The following is a 27,553-nucleotide window of genomic DNA, read 5'->3' on the forward strand; positions in this document are numbered from 1 at the left end:
CTTTTTATTACCAAGCTCGGGGTGGGGGGATTTATTTTGTAGTTACCTGTTCTTGTACCAGGCTGGGGTTTGGATCCAAGCCCCAGCTACAACTGGCAGCTTGTCTGGTGTTGCAATCCCAGTGCCTTGCTGTTCTCTGTCCTCGGAGCAGAGGCTCTGTGGGATGCGGAGCTGGAGGAAGAGAACAGCCAGGACCCATCTCCTCTTGGCTCCCTGTCCTCCTCCTTGGGCACTGCCCAACCCCGGCCTCTGCCCATAGCCTGTTCCTGTGGCTTTCCCTGTTGGAGTGTCTCGGGACCTCTGCAGTGCTGGCTTGGCTTCCCAGAGGTGGCAATGATCACGGTGCCCAGGCCCATGCTGCCTTTCCTCAAGGAAGTTTCCTCCTGGGATCTGGAGTGGGGAGAGCCCAACCAAGCCCTGGCCTGGGCCAGACTTGGTGAGGCCCCAGCACCAGGAATGCCAAAAGGTAGCACTGTGCCAAAGCCACCCTGTGCCCCGAGAGGGAGGTGAAACCACTGTGGTGGCTGTGCCCAGGCGCCCCATATCTTGTTCCCCACAGCTCCTGGGTTAGAGGGAGGTTGGGGACCAGGCAGGCACTGCAGTGGGGCAGGGACCAGCAGCCAGGGCTGGTTCTCAGTGCAGGCAGTGCAGAAGCCCCTACCTCGCTCAGTCCCCTTGCCTTTAAGGCCAGTGGCTTTGCTGCCCTGAGTGACAATGTGAAAGAGGTTGTCCCCTGTCCGTGCCCCATAGAGGGCCCTGCGCTGGCCCCTGTCCCTTCCATGCCTGTGTTCAGTGTGGCTGTTGCCAAACCCTTGTGTGGCTGTTGCCAAACCCTTGTGTGGCTGCTGCCAAACCCTTGTGTGAAGCCAGCTGTGGGGTGCTGGGTCCCTCACATTGCCATAGGGTGAGCGCAGGGACTCGGGTCCCCTCCACCTCCTGTCAATGCCCCTTTCTGGCCATTCCCTTTGCCAGGAGTGACCTATGGTCACAGGTGGGTGCTGTGGGGCTGGTGGCACCCTGTCCCCCTCCCTGCCATCGGGGTGGGGAGGGATGGTGTTATCAGCCCCCCGTGTGTGGTGGTGCTGGCGGGTGTGCCGGGCGTTGTGCCCTATCTGCCTGTGCTGTGCATGGCTGTGTCCCTGCCACCCTCGCTGCTGGATGATAATAAAGCCTTGTCACCGTGTCCCTTGGCTCTGTCTTGTGCCTCCTGCACCCATCTCCCCTCATACCATGGCACCCATATCCCCAGCACTGGTGCTTGACCCGCTGCGCCACGGGGGCTGGAGCAGATGGGTGTCCCACTGGGATGAGGGGTGCATGGAAGTTAGGTCCCAGCTCATGCTGCTCCACAGCTCCCATGGCCTTGTGCTCTCCATAAGGTCACCGTGTCCCCATGGGCTCCTTGCCCCATGCCTGGGGCTGCTCTTGGTGGGGGTCGAGCCTTGTCCTGCTCCCATATGGATGAAGGTGGTGATGAGCTCCACAGCATCACCTTTGTCAACCCAGGAGCTGGTCACTGTGGGGGCACCCCACAACCAGCAGCACCCCAGGGTTTGGAGCAGGGCTGGTGCAGCCAGGCTGGTGGCACCACCTTGTGCTACCACCGTGTCCCAGGCTCATACACCCTGTGCTGAGGGACACTGGGGTGGCTCGGGGGGTCCCTGTCCTTCCTGCACACAGGAGCAGTGACAGCAGCCATGGGGGGGCTTTGCTCCACTGCTCTCCCTGCGGCAAAGGGGGTTCCTCAAGACCCCCCTGTTCAGAGCAGGGCACAGGCAGGACGAAGGGCCCCGTCCCTTGCACCCTGCAGCAGGGTGGCCCTGCAGATAGGTGGGGTGGGGACAGCGCTGCAGCCCCCATGCTCTTATCTGCAGCCACATGCACTGCCTGGAGCACGGCTGCGGGAGGCCTGCAGCAGCACCCGGGGGTCCCACATCAGCTCCATGGTACAGACCCTGGGGACACTGGGGCCCCTCTGCCCCATGGGGTGCAGCGCTCCAGCACAGGGCTGTGTTTGGGTACCCACAGGCACCCGGGCTGGCTGGGATGGGGACAATCCCACATGGCACTTTGCCTTTGTCCTGGTTTATGTGCTGGGGTCCTGTGCCACACTCTGGGGAGCTCTGCAGCCCCCCCCAGACACCTCTGGGTGACAGCAGGGGCTGAACACGAGGGGGGGGGCGTCCCTTTCAGCCCCCCAGCTCCCAGCATCCTGATGCCTGGGGAGAGGCTGAAGCTGGGGCTTCATTCACCTTGTGCCACCTCCTGCCATGGCCTGGCCAGGCCGGGGTGGGGGGGTGATGTGGGTGATGCTGCCCCTGTTCCTGTCACCCAGAGGCAGCAGCGGGCCTGGGGACAGCCCGTGTGTCAGGGCAGGGTCCCCGATAGCCGGACACTGCTGCTTATCGGGGTCCCCATGCAGGTCCTGGCAGGGGGCTATCACCTCCCTGCAGGCAGCTTCCAGGAACAGCAGCGTGTCCTGGAGCAAACAATGGGGCGCAATGGCACGGGGGGGACACACACTGGGGGTCCCCCACAATGGGGATGGGGGACACCTATGGCCAGTGGTTGCAATGGGGACAAGTATGACCAGGGTCATTCGCAGTGAGGTGACACAGTACCCTTGGGGACACATATGGCTGGGGGGAATGTCCTATGGGGACACAAAGGGACATCCCTCCAGGGAACACATCCCCTTGGGAAGGAGGCACATAAGACAAGGGACATGTACTGCTATGGGACGTGCCCCTGCAGGCTGGGGGCCCATCTTTTGGGGGGGACACACACACTGCAAGGGGCCATGTCCCTCATGGCAGCACATGTGGTACTTTGAAGGCCACTCACCCCAGGGGGACACAGGGCCCTCACACTCACATCCATGTTAGGGGGACCCCCTGCACACATGTGTTGTTCCCACCATCATCACCCTGGGCCCCATCCCCATGGGGTTCCCATGTCCCCGATGCATGTCCAACAGCTGGGAACCAGTCTGCAATGGGTAGCTCCCAGTTTGGGGTCCCCGCACCATCCTGGTGTCCATAATGCCTCTGGCATGGGGGGTGTCACCCTGAAGACCCCCCCCATCTTCAAGAACCCCATAGGCTACTCCAGGCTGGGTGGGAGCTGTTTAGGGCTGTGTGTCCCGTCCCCCCCCCCAGCGGGCATGAAGGGGTTAAGGGCGCCGTCCAGCTGTGCAGTGCAGATGTGAGATATGCAGATGAGGCAGAGCAGGTTTTATAAGGCGGGTGCAGAGCCAGCACCCCCCAAAGCCACAGTGACACCCCCAGGGGTAGGTACCACCTACTGGGAGCTGCTGCTCCGCTCTGGGGCGATGGGACTGGGGGGACAAGGAAGGGGTAGGGGGGATATTGGGATGGGGAAGGCATCAAGAACCTCCATCCTGCTCCAGGATGGTGGGATTGGGGTGGATAAAGAAGGGCTTGGGGGATTCAAGGTTAGGGAGGACACTGGAGCTTCCACCATGCAGTGGGACCGGGGGGATAGGGATGGCACAATGGGAATGCTGGGTGGGGAGGTGGTGTCTCTAACAGTTCTCTGTGTGTCCCCCCCACAGGCTGTGCTTGCTGCTCGCCCCATGGCACACACCACGCGCCGCCCCGGGCAGGATATCATCGTATACTGTAAGTTCACTATGAGACACTACAGTATAGATGATGTACTCCCCTGCGCTGCACCACCGCTGACGCACCGACCGGCCCAGGACCAGCACCGCGGGCATGGAGGGATGGGGGATGCGTGTGGGGCTGGGATGTGGAACATGGGATGGGGGGGGGGGGGGGGGTAATGGGTGGGGAGGATGGGATGGGGGTACCATGGGTGCAGCCAAGGACCTGCGGCCGGCGGGGAAACCGTTACCATTACTGAGTTTAGTAATGGTAACGGTTCTGCTGACGGCCAGGCACGCGGCACGGACGTGGCACAACGTGGCATGGACATGGCATGGACATGGCAATGGAGCCCCGGGATGGGGCACGGGGCAATAAAGGGGGTTACAGCACCATGGATCTGGCTCTTCTTCTTCACCGTGTCCACTGGGGGCTCTGGGCCTGGGGCAGGGTCACTGGGAGCACTGGGAGGCTCAGGGAGTGCATTTGGGTGTGGGTGGGATGAGGAACCTTGGGGTGCATTTGGGTGTACAGAGGTGCAGGGTGCACTGGGGTGTATTTCAATGGGAGAACTGGGGGGCACGTTGTGGGGACTGGGGAGACTTGGGGAGCACTGGGGTGTACTGCAGTGGGAGCACTGGGATGCACAGGGATGCATTGAAGAGGGGAACTGGGAGCACTGGGGCTTATTGGGGAGCACGGAGGAGTAGTGGATGTGTGGGGTGTGTTGTGGGGGCGTCCCGGGCATCCTGGGGAGCACTGGGATGGGCTGGGGAGTGCTGTAGGGAGCACTGGGACACACTGGGACGTGTTGTGGGGTGCACTGTGTGCACCGGGGTGTGCTCCAGAGGGCACCGGAGCTCACTGGGCTGTGTGCTGGGGGCACTGGGAGCCCCGGGAGGTGAAGGGGGGGCACCGGGACCACTGGAGGCTCCCACCGCCCTGCACCGCGTTGTGGGGCCAGCAGGGGGCACACCCTGCCCCGGCCCCTCCCATCCCGCTTCCTTCCCACACTGCCCCGCGGCGGGCAGCGGCGCGCTGCTCCCGCGCTCTTCCTCTCTCCTCCTCCTCTCTGCACCAATGAGAGCGGGCGGCGCTCCTGCTCCCGGCGTGCCCCGCGGCGGGCAAGATGGCGGCACCCATGGCCGCGGTGGCGGCGCGCTCCGTACGCTGGGCCGTGCGGGCCGCAGCGGCGGGGCCGCTCCGGCTGGGCCCAGGTGTGATGCGGAGCAGCGGGGCCGGGGTAACGCGGCTTTGGGTGCTCTCGGTTCATTCCTTGCGCTGCTTCCTTCCAGCCCCTTCCAGCTGTGTTCCGCGGCCCGCCCGCTGCAGCGGGAGCAGCTCGGCGCTGGGCAGCATCCTGGGGGTCCCCTCGGAGAAGCCGTCCGGAGCGCTGGGCCAGCACCCGCCGCCCCTTGCCACCAGCAGAGGTGAGCGGTCCCGGTCCCGGTCCCACCGGTGATGCCGGTTCTCTCTCGGTGGGGGTTAACAGCGTTCAAACTCCTCTTTTCCGCCCCCCCATAGAGGAGCAGGAGCGGCTCCTGCGGGGTCGGCCCGACCAGCCCCGCAACCCCAAGGTGCTCCGAATCGCCATCATCGGGGCGCCCAACGCGGGCAAGTCCACGCTGTGCAATCAGCTCTTGGGCAGGAAGGTGAGGCCGGGGCGCAGCAGCGGGCTCAGGGCGTTCAGGCCCTCTCTTTGGTGCGAGTCCCGCGTGTCCGATGGGTTGGGTTGGTTTGGTTTGGTTTGCTGCAGGTCTTCCCTGTCTCCAAGAAAGTGCACACAACGCGATGCAAGGCCCGCGGCGTTGTCACCCACGAGGACACTCAGCTGGTGAGCTGCCCTGCTTGGGCTGCGGCGCTGGGAAGCCTTAGAAGTGGGGGGGGGGGTCCTGTTTACACCCATATGTACTTCTCTATTTATATCCCATAATTTCTATCGTACATTCCCTTTATATCCTTCTGATTGCACAAATAAGTTGGGCTTGGTCACAGGCTGCAGGCAAACTTACAAGATTTGTCTTTCTAGGTCATTCTGGACACACCTGGCCTCACTAATCCCTTTAAAGTCAAAAGGTATCATCACTGGTGGTGTGGGGAGAGAAGGGGGGTCCTGTCCATTGAGGTGTGATAAAACCAGAGTGATGGACACCGGGAGTGACTGGAATGCGGGTTTTAGCCTTATTTTGGTCTCTGGGTTTTTTGTTGTTGCAGTTTCAGTGGTGTCCCTTGAGCCCTGTTGTGTTTGATTCTGCCCGTGTGTGTGTAACAGGGGATGTCACAGCCCTTAGGGCAGCCTCGTGTCAGCTGGGATGATGGAAAGGACTGTTTTCCCTGCCCCTTTGAGGGGAAGGAAGACGACTGTGATCCCCTGTGTCTGGCTTACTCCTTTGCATCTGTGTTTCAGACATAAATTGGATGCAGCCATGCTGACAGACCCATGGGACAGCATGAAACACGCAGACTTAGGTGGGTGCTCAGCCCCTCTTGGGTCAAGCCAAGCCCTTTATCTGCCACAGATGTTCACAGCCCCATGGCTGTGATACCTGGATGTTCACTGGGCAGAAAAGGCAGCCCTAGGAGCATGAAATAGGACGGAAGGGTGGTGAAAAGACTTAATACTGAGCTCAGGAGTGGATAAGAATTGCCTGGTGCCAAGGGGGAGCAGCCTGGGTTAATAATTGGGTTTAGATGTTAAGTTTTAGCTCGTGTGATGTTGTTTGGATGGCAGGGATAAACAGCACTTTATAGTTCTGTCGGTTAGAATTCTCCTTTATGGTTCCATCTGCATGGTACTCTTTAGAAGAGGGAGAAGTGGCAGCAGGAGGGCAGCATAAACTGTAGAGAACGTATTGGATAGTGCAGGTTTTTTTTATCTCCTTCCCTCTTTCCTGGCAGTTCTGGTTTTGGTGGATGTGTCTGATCACTGGACACGGAACTCCCTGAGCAAGGAGGTGCTGAAGTGCCTGTCCAAGTTTCCCCAGGTCCCCAGTGTCCTCGTTCTGAACAAGGTAAATGAGGAGCTTCTGCCTTCTACAGTGTTTTACGCTGGTGTCTTTAGACAGCACCATCAGCAGTGATGTGAGTCCAGGTCACTGTGGCTGGGTGTGCTTCTGTCCACTTCTACTGCAGAAGGCTTCTCCTGCAGCAGCTTCCTCCCCTGCGCGGTTTCCTCTGGCTCCTTCGGATCCAGGGCCCCGCTGCCAGCCTCATTTAGGACGAATTCCTGATGCCTCCCTCCCTCCCTTTAGGTGGATCTGCTAAAGAAGAAGTTCCTGCTGCTGGAGCTGGTCAATGAGCTGACGGAGGGAATTGTGAATGGAAAGAAACTGGAAGTGAGAGCTGCGCTTGAACAGGATTCCAGTTCTTCCGCAAAGTCTCCTCTTCAGATCACTCAGGCTTCACCATGTGAGAGCAGGGCCCCCGAGTCAAGCCCAAATCGAGCCCAAGGTGGCTCTGGCTTGGAAAACCACAGTGGTGTGAAGGCTTCAGAGTCCAGCGTTGTCACACGAGAAGCACAGCGGCCGACTGGAAATGGACCCAAAGAGCTGAAAGACAGGAAAGGTTGGCCGGGCTTCCAGGAGATTTTCATGCTGGCAGCTCTCCGTGGGGAGGAGGTGGATACACTCAAGGTAACTGCAGTCTGAGCTGGAGACTGGTGTGCTCTTACCCCTGTGAGACTCCAGTACTTCCTGCTGAGCTTCATGTCCTGGGGTGAAGTAGCAGAGCTGCTGTTCTCAGCCTGGGATCTGGGGGAAGTGTTGTCAACGTGCAGTATGTCCGTGCTGTACCTCCAGAGTTCTCTGTACAGGACTCTTATTTGGGGCTCTCCAAACAGCATCTTGCTCATAAAGATGAGGCCACCTAATGCGTTATCTTTGAGCTACAAAAGATACTGTGGGCTTTTATAACTCGTACAAATGGCTCTGGGGAGGTGTGACCCTTTGGTAGGGTTTCAGTTGCAGATGCTTCCCTTTCTCCTTTCCCGGCCACAGGTACTAAACTACCAGGAGAAGAGAAGGCTCCTGAAGGGGAGACCTTAGAGCAGCTCCAGTGCCTAAAGGGGCTCCAGGAAACCTGGAGAGGGGCTTTGGACAAGGGATGTAGGGACAGGCCAAGGGGAATGGCTTTAACCTGCCAGAGGGGAGACTGAGCTGAGCTCTTAGGCAGAAGCTCTTCCCTGTGAGGGTGCTGAGGCGCTGGCACAGGGTGCCCAGAGAAGCTGTGGCTGCCCCATCCCTGGCAGTGTTCAAGGCCAGGTTGGACACAGGGGCTTGGAGCAAGGTGCTCTAGTGGAAGGGGTCCCTGCCCATGGCAGGGGTTGGAGCTGGATGAGCTTTAAGGTCCCTTCAGCCCAACCCATCCCATGATTCTATGCTCTGAGGCCTGACCAGCAGCAGCATCCTCGTAGTGACTCACAGCAGGATGGGGACCCGGGTAGGTGGCGCCATGTGAGCGGTACATGACATCTGATGATGTGCTGTGTGTTTTGTGTGACAGCGGTACCTCCTCCTGCAAGCCAAGCCAGGCCCTTGGGAGTTTCACAGCGGGGTCTTGACCAGCCAGTCACCTCAGGAGGTCTGTACCAATATCATCAGGGAGAAGATACTGGAGTACCTGCCACTGGAAGTGCCCTATGGTGTGACTCAGGTGGGAAGCATGCAGAAGCAGACTTGCCTTTGAGTGTGGGATGAGAATCCCTTTATTTGAAGCTGTGAGATAGATGTGCCAGACTTTTCACAGCCCCCATGGGGTAACTTGGAACTGACACAATCAGTCTCACAGCGCCTGATGTGCGTTGAAAGGGGTTGGGGAGCCGAGCTGCCCTCTGAGGGAGCAGCATTTGTGGTTGCTGAGGAGCTTTGTGGACGTGCTGAGTGCTCACTTGATATTGCAGGTGACAGAGATGTGGGAGGAAGGAGAGTGTGGGGAGCTCCTCATTGTGCAGAACCTCGTGGTCCCAAGGAAGTCTCATATGGTGAGTGACAGAAGACAGATGGGTGCTGGGGAGTGTGAAATGAGGTTCCTTTGCAGCGTGTGTGCATCCTCGCTGTGATCCCCTCTCCTCAGCTGTGGGCTTTCAGCCTGGCACAGGCTGCTCATGCTTATGCCTTTCTGGGGTTGCCCATGGTTTGATCTTGGGATTTCTATCACTGTTGTATCCCCTGTTGTGTTGTTGGGGCAGTTCCTTCCTGCTGTTAAGCAGCATCAGGGTGAGCATGGTGAGCTTCTCTTTGGGTTTCAATCCAGATGATGCTGATTGGAAAAGGAGGGAAGGTCATCAGCAGGATTGCTCAGGAGGCTGGCCAGGACCTGATGAACGCTTTCCTGTGTGATGTCCGCTTGAAGCTCAAGGTGGAGGTGAAGAGTTGAGCTCTTTGCCCATGTTTTAACAGACTTGAGCTCTCTGTTTGTGCAGAGAAACCAGTCCCGTTTTCCCCCACGGGTCTCTTGGCGCCTTTGTTCAGTCCAGAAGCAGAGAGTGATGGCATCAGGGTTGAGGCCTGAAGTAGGATGTGTTATTCTCTGCGGGAATGGCCCAAAGCCTTCAGACCTGCCACTCTATGGAGCCCTTGTCACAGAGGACAGTGGAGCCCAGCACCCTCCTGAGCTGCACATGGATCTGGTGGTCGGAGGCTTGAGTTTCCTCTCCACATGAGGCTGTGCTCAGGTGTTTGGAGCCAGAAATGCAGGCCAGTCCCCATGTCCTGTTATACATCAACATCGCCGAGTGAGGAGAGCCCGGGCTGCTGCCCCAGCAGTGAGGAGATCTGGGATTTCTGCTCCTGCTTGAACCTGTTGAGCAAATCCTGCACCCACCAGCATAAGATCAGGGAGATGGTTTAGCAGCATTGGGAAAATGGAAATTGGGAGCTGCTGGCGGATATTCCACTGATAGGGATGCCTCATGGATCATCCACGAGCTGGGTGGAAAAGCCTCCCGTGAGGGGCTGCCTTGCCTCTGGGACACTGGGCTCTCTGAAATGCTGCTGTCCAGCTTCTGTATTTGCCTTGCAATAAAGTGAGGTCACAGCACAACTGATTGTTCCCGTCGCCGTTCTTCCTCCCCATCACCCAGACCTCGCAGCCATCGCCTTCCCTAGGCTTTGTTCCTGCTAACTCCAGGCTGCTCTTAGGTTTTTTTTTCCTCCTCCTTTATTCCCAGTTTAGCTTCGATCCCATTTCCTGCAGGTTGCACCTCGGTGGAGGGTAAGTGGGCAAGGAGAGGTTGGAGGTGTCTTGGTGGGTGGGAATATGAAGGGAAAGCCATGGGGAGGTCGGGATGAGCTGGGATGAGGCACGTGGAGCCTTCTTCCAGGCAGGAGCAGGGCACCCGGAGCAGTGGCTGGTCCTGGGGGTGATGGAGGTGTAGGAAGAGAAGAGGTGAGCTCCGTGGTTAATGAGCTTGACGGCAGGGCTCATTAACCCTTGCGCTCGCGGGGTTTAATTGACTTTGCCTCCCACCACCGCCAGGGGGCGACACGCCGCGGCGCTTCGCCCTCCTTTATCCCTCCCCGCGCATGCGCAAGGGGGCGGGCCCGGCGGGTCCGTTGGCGGGCGGCGCGCGTGCGCGGGAGCGGCTGGCGCAGCCACCACGGCGAGAGCGGGCGGCGGCGGCGGCGGCGAGCGGCGGGGCCGGCACGGGCACAGCGGCGGCGGCGCCATGAGGCCCGGGCAGGGGCACCGAGAGTAAGTCCGGGCTGCGGCGGGACGGGAGCGGCCGCCGCCTCCTCACCGGGGTAGCGGGACCTTCGCGGCCCAACCCCCACCCCCCCCTCCCACCCCCCATTGTCCTTCCCCGGTGTCCCCTCCCCCCACAGCGTGAGGTGCTCGCCGCTGTCGTGACCCCCACACCTCCTGTCGCGACAGCGCTTCCCGGAGTTCACCCCCTCCCCCACCCCCGGGGTAGCTCTTCCGCTCAGTCCGGTGTTACCCCCCCCCTCCAGCCTGTGGTCGTCCTTGTGAGGGGCCGGGGGGAGCCTGGCCGGGCCCCTCTGCACCCCCCACACTGCCAATGCCTGCCCCCCGGTAGCGAATACACAGCGGGAGTCGCGAGAATACCTCATCAGTCGCGACAGAGAAGTGCCTTCAGGAAGCGGGGGGGGTTGCGGTCGCGGTGCGTGCGGATCCTTTGTGTAATTCCTTCCCAAGAAAAGTGTCTGCTCGCCAGAGGTGTCCGTAACCACGGGGCGCTTTGATCCCCCCCCAGCCATGTGTTTGCGGGAGAGCTGCGGAGCTCCAGTTCCCTCTTTGCAGCCCTTTTACTGAGCAGAGTACTTGAGATGCTGTTGGTTGTGCAGAGCGTGAGCTTCCACAGCAGCACCTGCGAGGGCTTACGGACATCCTCCATCCTCCTCCCGCATCGCCTCCCGCTGCTCGGTACCAGTTTTAGGGCAGATCCCAAGCGCAGGTTGGGTTAGGTCAGTGTTCATTCATTCCAGTCGCTTCTTACCGCAGCCCTGCGTTTCCTTGTGCCACACCGAGAAAACACAAGTTGATTCGGCAAACTTTTCTTTGCAGCAATGCTCCCTTAGCTGCGTGTTGCACAAACCCTGCTCTTTGTTGCACGGGGATGAGGTTGGCTTCTCGAGTGATGTCATTTGTGCTGGCGATGACTTTGTGATTGAATAAATCCTGCCAGGCTCCGTGGTTCTGTGTGTGTGTGCGTGCCGGAGAAACTTCATCTGCTGCAGCAGCCAACGGGGAGGATTCAGCGAGCGGAGCGGAGTAGGCAGTAAGGGAACAGCGATGGCAGCTGCTTTTCCCCTTCAGCGCGTGTATTTCTGCTCGTGACTTTTTTCCACCTAAAGAATTTGAACTTGTTGGAGTCCTTTCGTTGAAGTAAATGCAGAAAGCAGTGGGAAAGATGCTGTCGAAGCATATTGGTGGTGAGAGCAGGCTCTGGCAGCCAGCAGCCTGGGGAGTGGAGGATGTAAGGGGAGCATTCAGGTCCTGGAAAGCCAATCCAGAGGGTCTGAAAACTCAGGGAGGGAAAAAGCAGCAGCAAGAGAATGAAAGAAGCAAATTAACTGGTGATGTTTTAGCACAGGAAGGTTCGGATCAAGAGCAACCATCAGAACAGAGGGTAAGATTTGCAATAAGTACAGGATCTAAGCCTTCAGGGAAGAATGATCCCATAAAGAAAGTCTGTTTGTAGTTTGTTATATGATATTTACAATGAGCAGAATTTCTGAGGTGAAGAAGTCAGAGACTGACCCTTTCCTGAGGGGAGTCACAGGAGCTGGAGGATGGGTTGATGAACAGGCAGTGATTTACAAGCATGGCTTCAAATATTCTCAGTATTCCTCAACTATTTTAAGTAGCCATATTGAGTTCAAGCCCAACCAGCCTGAGAGTCTGGAGAGAGGAAGCAGGAGCAGGAATTAAGCAAAAATAGAGAAATCTGACATAATGGATGACAAGGGAGAAGATGATTGCTGAAAGATGCCGGCACGCTCCCTGTTCCTTCGTGCTTGCTGTGTGTGTGTTGTGTTACACAGCTTTGGAAGTGTAAGAAAGAAAAGGGAAAAGAAGATGCTGAGATAAAAGAAAAGGCAGGTGCTTAAATTCTGTTAAGGATCAGCTTTGATACTGACAGTAAGTAGTGACCTTACTTGCTGCTCCCTCTCTGTCATTTCCTGAGCTTCTCAATTGAATAAATAATGGGCTTAGCACCAAACAAATACCATTTAATAAGATGGTATTTTTGTTCCCCCTCTCGCTTCACATTTGCAAACAGATTCACACTTTTTCTGCTTGAGCAGAGCCTCGGGTGCTATTTCTGTTAATAACGTTAAAAAAATAAGTTGGAGTATGGCCACATAGTATTGAGGGTTTTTTTTTCCTCTCCAAATGTAAAATTAAGGAACCCTTATGTTCCCTATAACTTGGATATTTGCCTTCATTTAAGTCTTATTTGTATTTGTTTCAAGTTGTCATCTGATAGATAAGCTTTTAGATCTACATGTGCTTCTGGGAACTGTAAGTAGATGAAGAGGCGAGGAAGGGATTTAGTCAAGGACTGAAGTATCTGTGTTTGCCAGAGATGCAGACTGTGTGATGTACAGGAGCCTCAGCTCATATCCTCGCCTGCGCCTGCTGGATATGGGATAGGAACTTGTATAGTTTCCTCTCCAGTGCAGTAGTTTTTCACCTTGGTTTGTCCATTCATCTTTATTCTGCTTTGGTTTTGACCTGGGCTGACACACAGAGATGGGCAGAGGAAGAAGTAGAGGTGGTTGCCCTGATTGCCCCCACCCCAAAGCCTCTATCACAGAAACATGTTGTATCCTATATATTGCTGGCTTGCTCATCTTCAGTGAGTGGACTTACTGATTTATGGAGATGGGAGATGAAGTAATGTCCATTCTGCATTTCTCTAAAGCTTGGTAGCTCCTAGGATTCTGGGATTTATGGAATTATTAAAGACACCACTGAGAGCATAGCCACAGCCTGACTTGCTTGATTTATTTAGCAGATGATCAGAACTTTCACATAATTGCTTTAAGAACATGTAGTTCACTGAAATACTACGCCCAGCAGTGGAGTAGCAGGTCACTCCGTCACGTTGTAGACTAACAGGGGCCTGCTGACTCCTCTGAAGCTGTTCATGGGGTAAGATGCTCCTGAAGATGAGTAAAAGCTTCAGCGTTTTCCTCATGGAATATATCATCCCACCACTCCCTATTTTCAGCATTTAAAACATTTCCAAACTGGGAAGTTAAGTGAATAATTCAGATTCTTACTCCTTGTGTGCTATTCCATATTCCCACTTTCCCATTGTATTCTGGGACTCCTATTAAAATCATAACCATAATGGTCTTGGAGCAGTTTTTCTTTCAATTGCAGATCCTTAGTTTGAATATGAATGCTGAAAGGAGTTTTCTTACACTCTTCATCTTTTTTTCTTCCCCCAAAAATTGCTTCCCAACTACTGATTCAGCTGCTCAGGAACATTGCTTCTGAAAAGGCATTCTGCTGACTGGCATCCAGAACAGTCGGCTTTGGCTTTGTCCAAAAATACTTTTCCAATGGATTGTATTCCTCAAAAGCTGCTGGTTTCCATGTGTTTAGTGATCTAGCTCAGGTTAGATCTAGGGCAGAAGCTTTTCCCTGTGAGGGTGCTGAGGCGCTGGCACAGGGCGCCCAGAGAAGCTGTGGCTGCCCCATCCCTGGCAGTGTTCAAGGCCAGGTTGGACACAGGGGCTTGGAGCAAGCTGCTCTAGTGGAAGGGGTCCCTGCCCGTGGCAGGGGTTGGAACTGGATGAGCTTTAAGGTCCTTTCCAACCCAAACCATTCCATGATTTAAATGGGCACTTAGAAACCAACAGTGATGATGGCCCATGGCTGATCTGGCTTCATAGACTCTGCGGACCCCGCTTCCTTAATTCAGTACGTTCTCTCTGGGTGTCTCTTCATGTCTCCCCACTCGTTTCATATTTGATTTGTTGTTGCTATAATTATTCTCCCCCTGCGCTCGAGAATTATGCATAGTTTACATATTCCCATTGCTTAACTTATTTATACTGTGTTTGAAGCTTGGTCCAAGTTTCCAGGGTTTGTGAAGAAAATGGTGATATTTCAGGATTGGAATCATTTCACAAGGAAGTTTGGCTGCAGTCTGGCTTTGGTGTGGAATAACAAGGGTGTAACAGGGGGGTGCTGGGGTGGGATTGGGAGAGATGTTTTAATGGAAGTTTTCAAGTCCCATGCAGTGCTTCTGATCTGCTGAATGTTGTGTGTGGAGCGGTTGAGTTGAACGTCTGGATTATTGATGTGTTTAGAGATAACTGAGTTGCTCCAAGCTTCTAAATGGATGCATTGATGGATGTACCTTAGGGAAATGTGTTAGAAAACAGGTTTTCTGTTAATGCAATGCATTGGTGACATACTTCTAAGTAAAATTCTGTTGAATTAGGTCCTGCTTCCAGTGTGAACGAGCTCTGTAGCATCAGTGTGCAGTAAGTAAGAAAGGTTTGTAATTTCTTACGATGTCTGTAGTAATGTGATACAGAAAAGGTGAACCATGAAAGTGAAGCTATTTTTAGTATTGAAAAAGAGACAGAAATGATCCACCAAGTGACACGTTGCTGACGTCTGTAGTGCAGCCAACCCAGTTAAGGTGCTGTATATTGTTTCCAGCAGGATTCTGATTGTTTTGGATTCAGAAACCGCATGAGAGCGAAGGGAAATGGGTGAAATGACATGTTCTGCTGTTCAGAGTGGATTTAGCATCCCCTTGTGTCATTCCGCTTCTGCATGGGCAATCTCCCTGTCCTGTGCTCCTCAGCTAAGATGTCAGCCACCCACAGCATTCCCAGGTGATTTTTTTCCTATCTGGTTGGTTTGGGCTTTCTGTCGGAGAAGAAATAGTTGCAGCTATAGTGAAAACAATGGAAAAGGGGGAAAAAACCATGGTTTTACTTGGTGAAATATTGCACAAGTCAATGTTCAGTGCTGTGGAGGGTTTTTATCCCCATTTCCTGACCCAGGCATATCCTTTGCTGTATCCTGCAGTAACTCTTCTTGCTTCCACATATTAAACTTGGAGCGTGTGTTTTAGAGCACTCACATATCACAGTCCTGCCCTTTCCTGTGTCTGTTATCTTGTCACTCATTCTGTTCCTTTCCATAGGCACTTTCTGCATGCAAGAATGCTTTGAAAACTATCATATGATTACCATATGATTACCTGAGCCCATACCATGTGTATATATAGCTTAAATACTGTTGGATAGAAATAGCATTGTATGAGCCTTTGAAGAAGAAAATGACACAGGTGCTCCCACTCTCCAAAGGAAACTTCCTCCCTCTGTTCATCTTTTTTGGAATCTGGAATGGAAAAAGCATACGTTTTCAACAGCTGGAATAGGGAGCCCTTCATGCCTACTTTATTGTTCTTCTCTTTATTGTTCTTGCTCTTGATTCATCCTGTTCTGTCACTCTCTGTCTTAATCTTTTTGCCTTCTAAGCTAGAGGAATATCGCGTGCTTTGGCTTCATTGTGGACAGGAAAAGTCAGGTATTTCCTTGCCTTTATTTCTCTTCCAGCTCATCAGCCTGTTCTGATTCTGAGTTGGTTCATTTTTCTTCCATCTTCTGCCTGGAATGGGTAATGTGTTCCTAGAGCTGGTAATTCATACATCCTCTGGCTTTAAATTGTTCACAGCTATGCTGAGCATTTGTGAATGAGCGTGGAGGAAAATCAATGTGAAAAGGCCAAAGCAGGCAAGGGAAGAGATCTCTTCCAGCACCTTTTTCCTGGTCACACCACTGCCTGGTTCTGAGTTTTCCTGTCTGTGAACTCTTCAGTGTTTAAATTTAGAAATGGCTTGTTTGGGAACAAGTCACTTTTAAGAGCCTTTCCAGAAGATTTGTGTGTAATTTAATCCCTTTCAGGTTTCCTGCTCTGTTGCTCTGATCCGAGTTTAGCTTGTTCTGCAGGGCTTTAGGTTGCTCTTTCTCCCTATCCCTCTCCCAGTATTATCTAGAAATTGGGGATTTTTTTCCTACTCAAAACTGCAGCAGCATTTATGAAGCTTTTTATACCTTTCCTATTCCCTGTTTCTATTCTGTGGCAGGGTAGAATCTTCAGAATGATTATTCTGTTAAAATAGCCCGAATGTTTCAAAATATAAATTCAATTTCTCTGAAGGACCTCATGAGTGACTATAGAATCATAGAACAGTTAGGGTTGGAAAGGACCTTAAGATCATCCAGTTCCACCCCCCTTGCCGCGGGCAGGGACACCTTCCACTAAACCACGTCACCCAAGGCTCTGTCCAGCCTGGCCTTGAACACTGCCAGCGATGGAGCATTCACAGCTTCCCTGAGCACCCCATTCCAGTGCCTTACTACCCTTACAGTAAAGAACTCATCATTGAAACACTCTAGGAATGGAATGCATCTGCTTTGGAAATGAGCCTGAATAATATATTTAATATTTCTGCTGTATAGCCTCTCATATTTACTATTCATTTCCAACCCGGTTTAATATTTCACAGCATCTTCTTGCAGATTATCAATGAAGTTGCCACTGAAGAACCCAAAAAAGGCTTCTCAAAATGTGTTAGTAAGACCTAACATTGCAACCACTTCAGTTTAAAAGGAGGGAAGAATTAAGATTTTACATACTTCCATCTAGTGTGTGTGAGGGAAATTGCATCCATAGTTCAAATCCCAAACATTCTCCAAGCAATTCCAGTTGGACAAGGGCCACCTCACCCGTTGGTCTTTGTTAAGCAGTCCCTGCTGATAAACTGTAGCATCTCCAAGCTGGCAGATTTTAGCTCTTCAGTATTTAGTGTGGCAGTAGCTTTGTGATGTCCATAAAATGGCGATGCAGGAGGCTTAAGAAAAATCACCTTTCACCGTGTGATGCTCATCCTCTCCTTCAGTGTGTTCTGCTCTATTTGCTTGACATTCTGTGCGAGGATTTCAGCTGCTTGATTTATGAATTATCGCTGTTGAAATAAAATTAAAGTGCCTGTTCAGTTATTTAAGAGCCAATTAAATCTGATTTTATTCTGAGGTAACATTTTCAGTGGAAAGTGCATAAAACACAGTCTGTGGAGGAAAGTTACGTCTAAAAATGTTTAGTGTTTGGGGTTTATAATCTGTGGTTTAGATGGCTTGGCTCGCTGAATAAAACCCATTACAACCTCACAGCAATGAGTTCAGATGGAAGAAGTTAATTCTATGTAAGAAAATAAACCAGTTTTGGTGTTTTCAGTGATTCTATATAGGGTCAAAAAGGTTCTTTTATTCAAGCAGGAGAAATTAATTTCTTGTTTGCAATGCTTTTGAAGAATATAAATTATTTATACCAGCCTTTAGTGACTTTGACAGGTAGAAACAATGGGTCTTGTGGGAGTAACATGTCTCCAGTTGTGAGTTGTACTGTCTTGAGGGATCAGCGTTTATATTCATTGAGTTTCCAGTATCAGAATGTGCTACTTGGTGTGAGGTCCCCACTCACAGGGGATGCTCAGGACTAGATGCTTCGAGAAATGCAGCTCTGGAACCTCAAGTGGTTCCTGCAGAATGGACAGAGATGGATCATTTATTGCATGGTGTTGGGGGGGCTGAGGTCACTCTTGACAATTCTGGTGGGGCCCAGATACACCAAAAAGCTAACAGTACCAGAAAACACCCTGCCAAGCTTTGTGGTCCTGTATTATATAGCAATAAATACAGCAGGTGGAGGATGAGCAGGTACTTTTCATTAGGCGTGGCAATTAAAATGCATCTCTTGATTGGGGCGTTTCTTGTTGGGGAAGCGGTGATGCCAGTTTAACACCGTGCATTATGTTTTCTGTGGGCTGGGGGGTGCTGGTGGAGACTGCTCTGATATTAAGGGTCTGGATTGCCTCATTTTTTATTAAAAATAAATCACATTGATGCGGATATAATTCTGTTTCTAACTAGACAAGCCTGCACTAGCCAGCGCTCGGGCTTGTGGCGTCTGTCTCCAGCTAGATCACAGATACGGAGGAAATGACTTATTTTAGTTTCCAACGCTTAGCTAAAACCCTGGTTTTGTGCAGATGGCACTGGAAGGATAGCACAAATGTGTATAAAGCACCATGTATCTGTACCAGAATCCAAATCTTCGGTAATATTGAGATTTATACTACTATGGTACTAGCGTGGGGGTGGTTTTAGCATATAGAATTAGATACCATGTGTAAAAGTTGGTGGGGTTGGTAAACTCCAGCCTGGCTGCTCCTTGCATCTTAGTGGGGAGCTTCCAGCTGCCCACCCTTCCTTCCCAGAACAGCCATTGGGAATTGTCTGGTTCATACCGGAGAATGATTTGGGGTTCTTGGATGTTGAGAGCAGTGCAGGGCAGGAGCGTGAGGATGCTTGGCTTTATGGAGAGGGTTGGAGATGGTGCAGGCGTTTGAGGGGTACCTGCTCCTCCATCAAAGGCTTTCATAAAACACTTTCATAGATAAAGAAAATCCCAATAGCGGCACTAATTCTAAATAAATGTTTACTAAACATCATTAATGGATTTTAAATGTTTTTAGGAATAGTTATTAGTCCTTCAGTCTCGTATGGTGAAGGGAGTTTGGTCTCAATGGGGGGGCTGCCATTTTAATGCTTCCTGGCAGGAGGCCTATTTTGATCATGCAAATTAGGTTGGGAAAAGTAGGCTAAGCCATTAAAAAGTAGGAGAGATCATGAAATTTTAAATGTTTAAGGTGACTGGTTTTCTAGTTATGAGCATTTTTGTTACCATCATTTACATATGTCACTTCATCTCCCTTAAATCTCGCATCCTCATCCCCTAACACTGACAGCCTCGGTGCCCGTTGCTCTCACATCCACTGCTCAAAATGGAAGTTGCAGTCCACTGATTATTTTATTCCCAGCAAGGTGCTTGGAAATATTGCCACGTGCTGTGTTTTGTTGTATAATTAGAAATGCAGATACAGTTTTTTTTCCATTGTGCTGTGGTTAATTTTTTCCTATTCTGTTAACATTAATAGGGACCGAAGGTTAAACTTTGCTTCTGTAAACTCTGGGTATTTGCAGGATGCTTATTGGCAAGGGGATTAATTCCAGCAGTGGGAAAGGGGAACACGTGCGGATGAGTGAGGGTAAGAGCCAGAAGACTGGATCCGAAGCGAAAAGATGCTGGAGTTCTCAGGATGATCTTCATGGGTTCCCCATCAGTTTCTGGACAAGAGGATGAGCTGCTCACCAACAGAGGGGCACAGCACTCGTGGAACACAGGGTCCTATTGAGGATGTGGGGAAGAGCCCCCTGCTACCCTTCCTGGCCAGCATGTGGATCCTGCAGGAACACTGCAGCCCATCCTTTGCATCCCGCTCCTCCGGCCAGCGAGTGCATCGGCAAAATGACTGTCTGGGTGCCTGCCGGCTCGCAGGCTTCATTTAATCCTATTAATTTTTAATAGGAAATTAATATTAAGCTAGCATACTTCTAACATGACTTTGCCTGTGTGCAGAAAGACCCTTTGATTTGTATTTACTTTGGAGGAGAAAAGCGTTGGATCCTGCAGGAGTGAGGGAGCCGGAGCACATGTGTTTAGAGCAGGGGCTCGTGTCTTTGTAGGGCCATCACCTTCAGCTAATACAGTAGTAATGCCCTGATCTGCTTCAATGAGCACAAATGTTGGTTGGATTTCAAATGTATATCTCTCACAGTAGCTCTCTGCAGCGGGGTGGTGTTTGTGGCTGTGCTGCTTGGATAAAGTGAGGGGAGATGAGGTTTTCCAAGTAAATGGGTGCAACAAGAGCATGGTGTGTCCATCGGCAGAGAGCTGACCTGACTGGTGCCTAGTGGAAAATGCCAGGAGTTGAATACCAATTTTATGAGGACTTCAGTAAATATTAATTTAGGTGATTTAGGGTATTTTTAATTGCTGCTTTCACTAGGAGCTGACAAAGGAGAGTTGTGCTGGAGATGGAGGGTTTGTACCCAGCCACCCAACTGTGGCTTTACCACGGTTGACGTTCTGCAGCCTCCAAAACAGTAAGCTTGAAACAGGAAGGTCTGCTCTGTGAGCTGATGCTATCTTTCTCATTAAGGTAGATTCTGGGCAAATAAGCTGCATTCCTTAGCTCTTGCAAGCCTTTTTAATTGTTTTTTCTCACAACCTTCACCTGATCTTATCACATCAGTAATTGTTGCATCATATTTGCTTTATTCTCTGTACTAGGAAGCCAGGTAATTGCTTTATACCTTCTAATGGGAAGTGTTTGGGAAGCCTGTTACCACTTACATGAGCAGTGCAGCAACTGTTGCAACGCTTGCATTATTTCTCTTCCTTTTCTGCAGCTCCGTGGGCAGCAAGTAGGAGAAGGGAGGCACAAGTGGCCAGCAGCTCGTCTAGAATTGAGTAGCAGCCATGAAGTTACTCAGTGGTTTAGACTCCATCATAAAAATAAAGCTACCAGCTCTGATGTGCCTTGTATTTAGGTGCATCTCATCTGCAGCAATATTCAGCCAGACTTCCCTTATGAAGTAGTATTGTAGGGTATTAATTATTCATAGTCAGTTTAATTCTTCTTTCTTGCATATTTAATTGCAATAGCATGCTGTATGTCACAGTGATTTCCCAGAAGAACTGTACACCAAAGGAAAACCATTCAGGTCGAGAGTCTTAAATATGTCGGCGCTAATCTTTGGTGTTTAATGTTGGAGCAGAGCAGGATATCATCAGATGTTTCTTGCAGGGAAACACTTATGCAAAATCATGATTTCGCTCAACCTTCTCAGCTTAACTCTTCAAGCTGGGGTAGCTGATTTGATTTTCCCTCGTGACGTTGACTTGCTCATTTAATGAGGGGAAAAAACACTTAATGGGAGGGAGGACGTGACTTTTGTTTTCTCCTCTGAAGGGGGGAGCCTCTCTCAAAGACATTGGAAGTGCCAATCGATTCCTTCCAGAAGATGAAGGAAGGGAATAAGATTTTTATTGAGTTCTTTGCAGTGATCAGAATAGCAATGCCAAGTGCTTGTGTGATTAAGATTTTAGTTTTTAACAACTAGGATGGGCTCTTAGTGCTTCGTGCGAGAAGATATTGGAGGCGCAGGAACTGCAAATGCATTTGCAATTTGATTTGCATCGTCCTCGTTCTAGAGCTGCCCCAGGCTTGCAAGGGACTTGGTGAAACGGAATCCCTCGCGTTTGGGGGCAGGATTGTTCTCTGGGATTTCCTGTAGGAGTTTAAACTTCTGAAAAATCTGTTTACAATGTGTCTGAACCAGAGGGTAGAGGACACAGTAGAGACTGTTATCTGTTTACTGCTCAGATAAGGAGGTGGAATAGATTGCTGGCCCGTTTCTGAACTCTGCTTAATGAATGGTTGCTAGGCAAATTGCATCTCAATCAGCTTAATCCTCAAGATGTCATTTACAGGTCTGCTCTTTGTGAGGGCCAGAACCGTGTGCTTTCAAACTGCACAGGCCAGAAAGTGCTAGCAAAGCAGCTTAGAATAGCTTGCTCAAAAATTCGGTGTACATGTGTTGCTGAGCTGCCCAATTTCAAGTGCCTGTTGTCGCATGGCCATGCGCTAGATGAGACGTTTGGTGATAGACAGGAGGCAGCAGCATCCGTAGCAGCATTCCTGGATCAGCACAGCACACACACATCATAACGTTTTGGCACTGGATGAACGTGAAAGAAAACGTTTCTAAATGGGGACTGCACTGCTGACGTGAGGAAAGGTATTTCTGTTTTGGCTGAGTTTGCTCTGAGCCAGGTGGGGTTTTGGGGTGTAGATGTGGGATGTGATTAACTTTGGCAAACAGGTGAATATGGGAGGTGATGTTACCTGGCACAGGCTGGCCTTGGGGAGAGAGCTCTGATGGGGTGAGGGCTGGTTGGTTGAAGGCTGCAGCCTGCCTCTGAACTGGTGGGCTTTCTGCTGCAGCATCAGGAGAGAGGCAGTTAATTGCGTATGCTGGTATGTGTGTTGCCCACATACATTAGGCTCGTGATTTAGTCCAAAGGAAAAAGTTTCCCAGCACAGTTAAGCTTTAACAGTCTCTCTGTAAGGGAAGATAACGAGATATTTGATTTTACTAATTTTCCATGACAGAGATTAATCATGTTGCAGGCAGAGAGCATTGTTCTTTGCATGGCTACACCTTCCTATCCTCTGAAATACATCCTCTACCAATGCTGTGTGTCAAGACACTGTAAATGCAAACTGGAAAAGGTTGGACTTGTTGAATGCTGAAACCATTTTAGAACTGCTTATGGTCACTGTGTGCTGATATGAAATGTGCTTCACGTGGCTTGGTTATTTAAAGTGGAGGTGAAAGCGTAGTCTGAACTTTGCAGTGCTTGCATAGTTTGGATGTGTGCGGCTTTTGTGTTAGTCAAAAATACTGTTAGAATTGTAGGAAAAGATGGGATTAAAATGTTGAGAGCCTCTCCAAATAAAGCATAAATAAAATATTCCACCTTAGTCACCAGCAGAAATGACTGCGGTGCTTGCATCTTGATGCTGTAAATGGGAAGAGGACTGTGGAACAGAAGACTTTGTGATCAGAGAGTGCTTTTCATGCAAATGAAGATTTTATTACATGCTGCTGAATCAGGGGCTTGTGTAGTGAGAACAGCACAGAAGTGATAAGATCACTCTGTCAGAGCTTGAAATTTTGCCCAGCATGTCTTTCAGATCGCTGAAACGGGCAAGAAACCCTCTTGTTAAGGGCGCAGCAGTAACTGATAGAATATTTGGGGGCAGAGCTTTTTCTTCATGGTACAGTCTGTCTGCAGCATCCTGCCACGTGTCCACTGCCCTGCTGTCAAAGCAATGAGGAACTGCAACCTGCAGATGACCCTGCAAGGCAGCAGAGTCAAAAAGCTCTGGTTCCTGATGGGATCCCAGTGCTGCTCGTGCTCAGATGGGTACAGATCTCTGCTGCAAGGTGGGAGCCCTTAGCATTGATTAGAGCAGATCTGTCCATCCTTTTGGCTGCCACATCCTGTGCTGCCTGTTTCCCAGTCATGCCAAGTGTTTTGCCCTGGAGGGCACCCATCCAGGACCAGCTCTGTTGGTTTTCCTTTTGTATTTGTTAGCTAGTGTCATCTTCCCAATGTCCTCCTTTCATGGATAGAACCGGTTTGGTTTACTGAGGGCTCTTGTTGCCAGCAGGTGAATGGATATGTGTAGTGGAATAGGCATTTAAATCTTCCCCTGCAGATGGGTAGTGTTCAGCATCCTGATGTGACCTTGGTAAAAGTTCTCTGGTGTGTTACTTTCCCTCTTTATTTATCTCTCCTCCTGTGTAGCAGCTTTCTTTACATCTGAGCTATTGGAAATCTGTCTTCTCTTCCTCCCTCCAGAGACACTGTCAGCCCAAGCTACTTAGATTGATGCCTGAATATTCTGCTTTTGCACAATCAGGAGGCATTCAGTGAAGTAGCAAGAGGAGAGGAAAGTTGAAGATTTAGGACTGACGTTTTTAGACACTTTTCAGTCCATGATTTTGAATAGTCCTGGGGAGGAAGGTCAGAGGCTTCCTTCACATGGGATGCCCCCATATGTGTGGGCTGAGCATCCATCAACGCATATAGCACAGGGGAGAAACATGCTTAATTGCCATCAGACTGCAGCGTGGAGCTCTTCATATTTCAAATTCTCGTCTGAAGAGTCGAGGAACAAAATCTAATCCTGCACATTCCTGGAGAGTTTCAGAGCAGCAGGACGGAACCTTTCCCCTGTTTTTTCTCATGCAAATGATGGGAAGGATTATGGAGTGTTTGAAATCTGGTTTATACTGGCTTCTGAATTTCATTTCAAATAAACATCTGGAGGGCTTTTTGATCTCCTGTGCAAGACTGTTGTCTGCCTCACTCCTTAAAATGACTTCTGCTTAATTTCTAGTGAAAGGCAAAGACCTCAATCCTTTCGGCCCAGAGGCCATCTAAATGGTTCACCTTCTGCAGTTAGGAATTTCCAGGAGCACACAGCCTATCCCACAGGTATTGTAAATCCTTGCCACTTGCGTGGCAGTGATAGATATCTCTTTCTCCTGTGCTGCTACTTGGGATCTGCAGGGCTGCTGCCTGTAGTGTAGCTCGTACTTCTGCAAAGCCTCATTCTCCCAGTGCTGAGCACGTATCCCAGTGGATGCTCCGTTAGAGAATAACATTCCTGTCCCTTTGCAGCTTTGAAGTCCAAAGCCCTCCTCCGGAAGATTGCCACTGTTTGCCTTCATCCCACCGTCAGAGCAGTGGAGCAGTGCCCCACAGGGAGTAATCAGTTATTTATTCAAATAGCCGTTTCATTTGGAGTATGTGTTCTCTTATTTGACAGGAGCTCACTCCTCTACTCTTCACTGGACACTGAAAATGTGTGCCCATGGCGAGAGCGCTGGGTATGTGCTTCCTCTGTCTTTCTGGCTTTGAAATGGGTTCCTGTTGCTCTTTGGCAGACCCTGAAGCAGCCGTCTGTGGAAGCAGCGTATTCAGAGCGAGAGTGACTTTACTTCTTTGTTTTCTCTCTCTATTTATGTCTGTATAGGATCAGCTGGTCCCACATTATGTGTGAAGTAGTTAAATTTTAGCCTGCATCTGTAGGATGTGATTTCCCCCCCCTCTCCTGCAGTCCCTTTGATCAAATCAAATACAAATGCAGCGCTTTCATTTCTAGTTTTGTAGTTTCAAAGACAATCTCTTGACATGCTCTAGCAGCCTGGACCCGAGTCTTTTGCCTTAGTCCAAAGGCACACTGTGTCTTGCGCCTTTCTCTGTATCAGCAGTTGCAATCTGCATTGGCTTTTATCTGTATCAAAAGACAAATGGAAGAGAGCAAGACACTGCAGGAATGGGAAGCAGACTTACATGTGCAATGGGAATATGTAATCCTTAGGTTCAGTTTGCCACATGGAGTACAGACCAGTTTCTGCTTTGGAAATCTGTAGCCTTTCCTCCCAGAAACGTGAGTTTAGATTTTAGGCTTTGAAGGCTGGTTAATCCCACATGAATTTTCCTGTGATGTCAACCCTTTCCTTCTAAATACTGGTTGGTTTGGGTTTTTTTTTTTGCATATGTCAACTATACAAAAGCAACACAATTTGAGAAATGAGCATTCAAACACTCTGTAAGCACTTTATTTTTGTCTGCTTTGTGAGCAGCTGAACACATGTCCAGGCTGAAATACACTGAGCTGCTGCTTCCCAGCAGTGAGGCAGCTCCTGGCCACACAGAACTTGGAACTCTGTCCAGTATCCTGAAAAAAACCTCTCCATCCTGGCAAAGCACATCTGCACATCTCCTGCTCAGCTGCATCCCCAGGGAAAGGATCCCAGCTAAGCCATGTTAAATCATACCCAGTTTCTCAGTGAGATGAGATGAGATGGTCGCTGTCATCCTGATGAAGATCTGCACTGTGTCTGATGGCGTTTGGAATGTCACAGTACGTGGTACCTCTTCAGTGGCAGTGCTTAAAGCAAAGTGTGTTTCTCTCTCTGCACTAAGGAGTCAGATTCAGCTATTCAAAGCAAGTTGCTAAATTGCTTTTCATTAAGTGTCTGAGCGCCAAGGGGTTTGGTGTGTGTTCCAAGGAAAAAAAATACATTAATTACAGCTATTGTGGAGCATTTATCAATCACACAGTTACAAACAGTGCTAATGCAGTTAATTGAAGGTAGAAAAATTTACCTTTTGAATTTGGTGACTGTAGCAATTCCATGGCTGGAAAGACAAGTTGCCTGGAAGTTAAAATCAAGCAATACTTTGGGGATTGCCTGAGTAACCGTGTCTCACACGGTGTTCACAGGGGCTGTGCTGCCCTTTAGCGTGAGATGCTCTATGGAGGTCAGGGCTATTACAGGCCAAGTTATCAGCAGCTCAGCATTCATGTGGGTGGGTTTGTGCTGTGTTTGCTGTTGGGCTGTGGTAGCAGCATTTGTTCTCTTCTTGCCCACACAGCCAGGTTGTGTTTTCCGTGCACAGGGATGTCTCACTGACTGTAGTACAGTTACAGCTGCCTCTTGTGGCCTGTCTATACAAGTTATGTATATTTGTGTGTCTGGTGTTGGTTTGTTTTGGGGTTTCTTAAGGGAAAGGCAAGTGTAGAGGAGGAAGGATGGGCAGGAGCAAACTAAAGTCTCCTGCCCACCTGTAGTCAGTAAAACTGACTGTGGGAAATAGAAGCCTTTTGTGTGTGTAAGCTTTGGATGCAGGCAATGTGTTGGCAGCATCTGAAGGAATCGGGTGAGATCCCACTGAAGTGTTCTATCAGGTCTGCAGACAAAAACCTCTGGTGCTTGTGGTGCACAGAGGTTTTGGAACATCTTGCACATTCGTGTTGCGTTCCCTGTGGCTGTTTTGAACTGCCAGCACTGCAGCTGGCTGGGTTTCATGCTTCTCAGGAAAGCACTGAGTACAGCAAAGACTTTTTATAGTAGCTCACAATTAATGTATTTCTTCTGTTGAGTTGTTACGAGATGGCCTTTACATTTCTTGGGGGATTGATAAGGACACTAAGTCTGGGTCAGGACAAGGGGGGCACCAGCGCCTGGTTTGGAAGGTTGGCAGGAAAACATCATCCCAGTGTCTGGTCCAGCTCTTCAGTATTCACCTGGTGGCTTGTATTTGCTGCTGGTTAGGGTTTTGTACGTGCGTTGCAGCTTCTGTTTGAGGTTCTTAGAATGCTTTTCATCTTTACAGTACGTTGCACGATATCTCTTAAGTACAGAAGGAGGTCTTATCTTGCCCTTACAAATGGTAAAATGTGTATCTAAGAGCTGGTGTGTCCGTGCTCCAGCAGGAAGCTCTGGCACTGTGCAGTTAGACAGAGCTCTCCAGTTTTGTGTCTTAAATACAAATTTGCTGTATATTTCTCCACGTGGTTTGTAAATGGGCTGTTAAAAATTCACTATAGGTGGGACCTTAATTCAGTATCCAAAGAGCTAAATACCAAACCCAAGCCACTGGCAGTGTGATTGGACAGGTCAAAGTGGTACACACACATAGCCAATGCAAACTGAAATCCATCCCCTGTGAGCTGCCCGCCTGTGTTCACAGCCACCAGCGCCCCTGGCCTGCAAGTGAGTCACTTCTTACTATTTTAATTAATATGCAAGTTCAGTTTTCTGTTTTGTATGAAGCCTCATTCATTCTTACCTTATTTGCAAATATTTCTCATTTTCAGGGGAATCTGTTTTTAAAACTGGCCTCAAAGCGTGTTTCTCAGTATCTAACCAGCGTCTGGTTTGCTGTTCGTGTGTTGCATAGAGGTGGAATTTGTTCAGAGTTAGCTCTGAAATAATATGTGTGGTTTTAACAATCAGCTTGCAATAAACAGGGGAAGATGGCTTCTTCCCTACTCGGGGAACTGTCCTAAACTGTGACTTCTGACGATATTCTAGAAAGAAAAACCGTCATGTTGGTGTCATGTGCAGCCACAAGGATTTCTGTAAGTCATGATTAAGACT

General features: G+C 50.4%; 2 protein-coding genes and 1 long non-coding RNA gene across 5 annotated transcripts in view; all 3 read left to right on the forward strand.

The window, feature by feature from the left end:
* The first annotated feature begins 29 nt into the window (after positions 1–29).
* Positions 30–1,183, forward strand: LOC130605335 (uncharacterized). The gene is made up of 2 exons (XR_008973665.1): positions 30–822; positions 867–1,183. It is a non-coding gene; the product is annotated as an uncharacterized LOC130605335 (long non-coding RNA).
* A 3,572-nt stretch (positions 1,184–4,755) lies between these two features.
* On the forward strand, positions 4,756–9,116 carry ERAL1 (Era like 12S mitochondrial rRNA chaperone 1). Of its 2 annotated transcripts, XM_057420806.1 has the most exons (11): positions 4,756–4,843; positions 4,922–5,056; positions 5,151–5,278; positions 5,383–5,460; positions 5,656–5,702; positions 6,034–6,095; positions 6,525–6,637; positions 6,878–7,258; positions 8,127–8,276; positions 8,524–8,604; positions 8,877–9,116. In XM_057420806.1, exons 1-11 carry the CDS (start codon positions 4,756–4,758, stop codon positions 8,997–8,999), a joined length of 1,386 nt encoding a protein of 461 aa, XP_057276789.1. In that variant the 3' UTR covers positions 9,000–9,116. The 2 variants fall into 2 exon arrangements, with proteins under 2 accessions (XP_057276789.1, XP_057276788.1); XM_057420805.1 differs by having other exon boundaries at positions 4,756–5,056.
* Positions 9,117–10,187: 1,071 nt separating this feature from the next.
* Positions 10,188–27,553, forward strand: part of FAM222B (family with sequence similarity 222 member B) — a 35,842-nt gene continuing 18,476 nt past the window's right edge. Inside the window, exon 1 of one of the 2 annotated variants that reach the window (XM_057420742.1) lies at positions 10,188–10,316. The gene's annotated coding sequence lies outside the window, so the exon portion shown is untranslated. The remainder of the gene's footprint in view (positions 10,317–27,553) is intronic. The other variant, XM_057420743.1, reaches the window with a different exon arrangement.

Source organism: Pezoporus wallicus, unplaced genomic scaffold, assembly GCF_028554395.1.
Source record: "Pezoporus wallicus isolate ANWC-B61680 ecotype Strahan unplaced genomic scaffold, APGP_CSIRO_Pwel_v1 contig_14787, whole genome shotgun sequence".
Lineage (NCBI taxonomy): Eukaryota > Metazoa > Chordata > Aves > Psittaciformes > Psittacidae > Pezoporus > Pezoporus wallicus.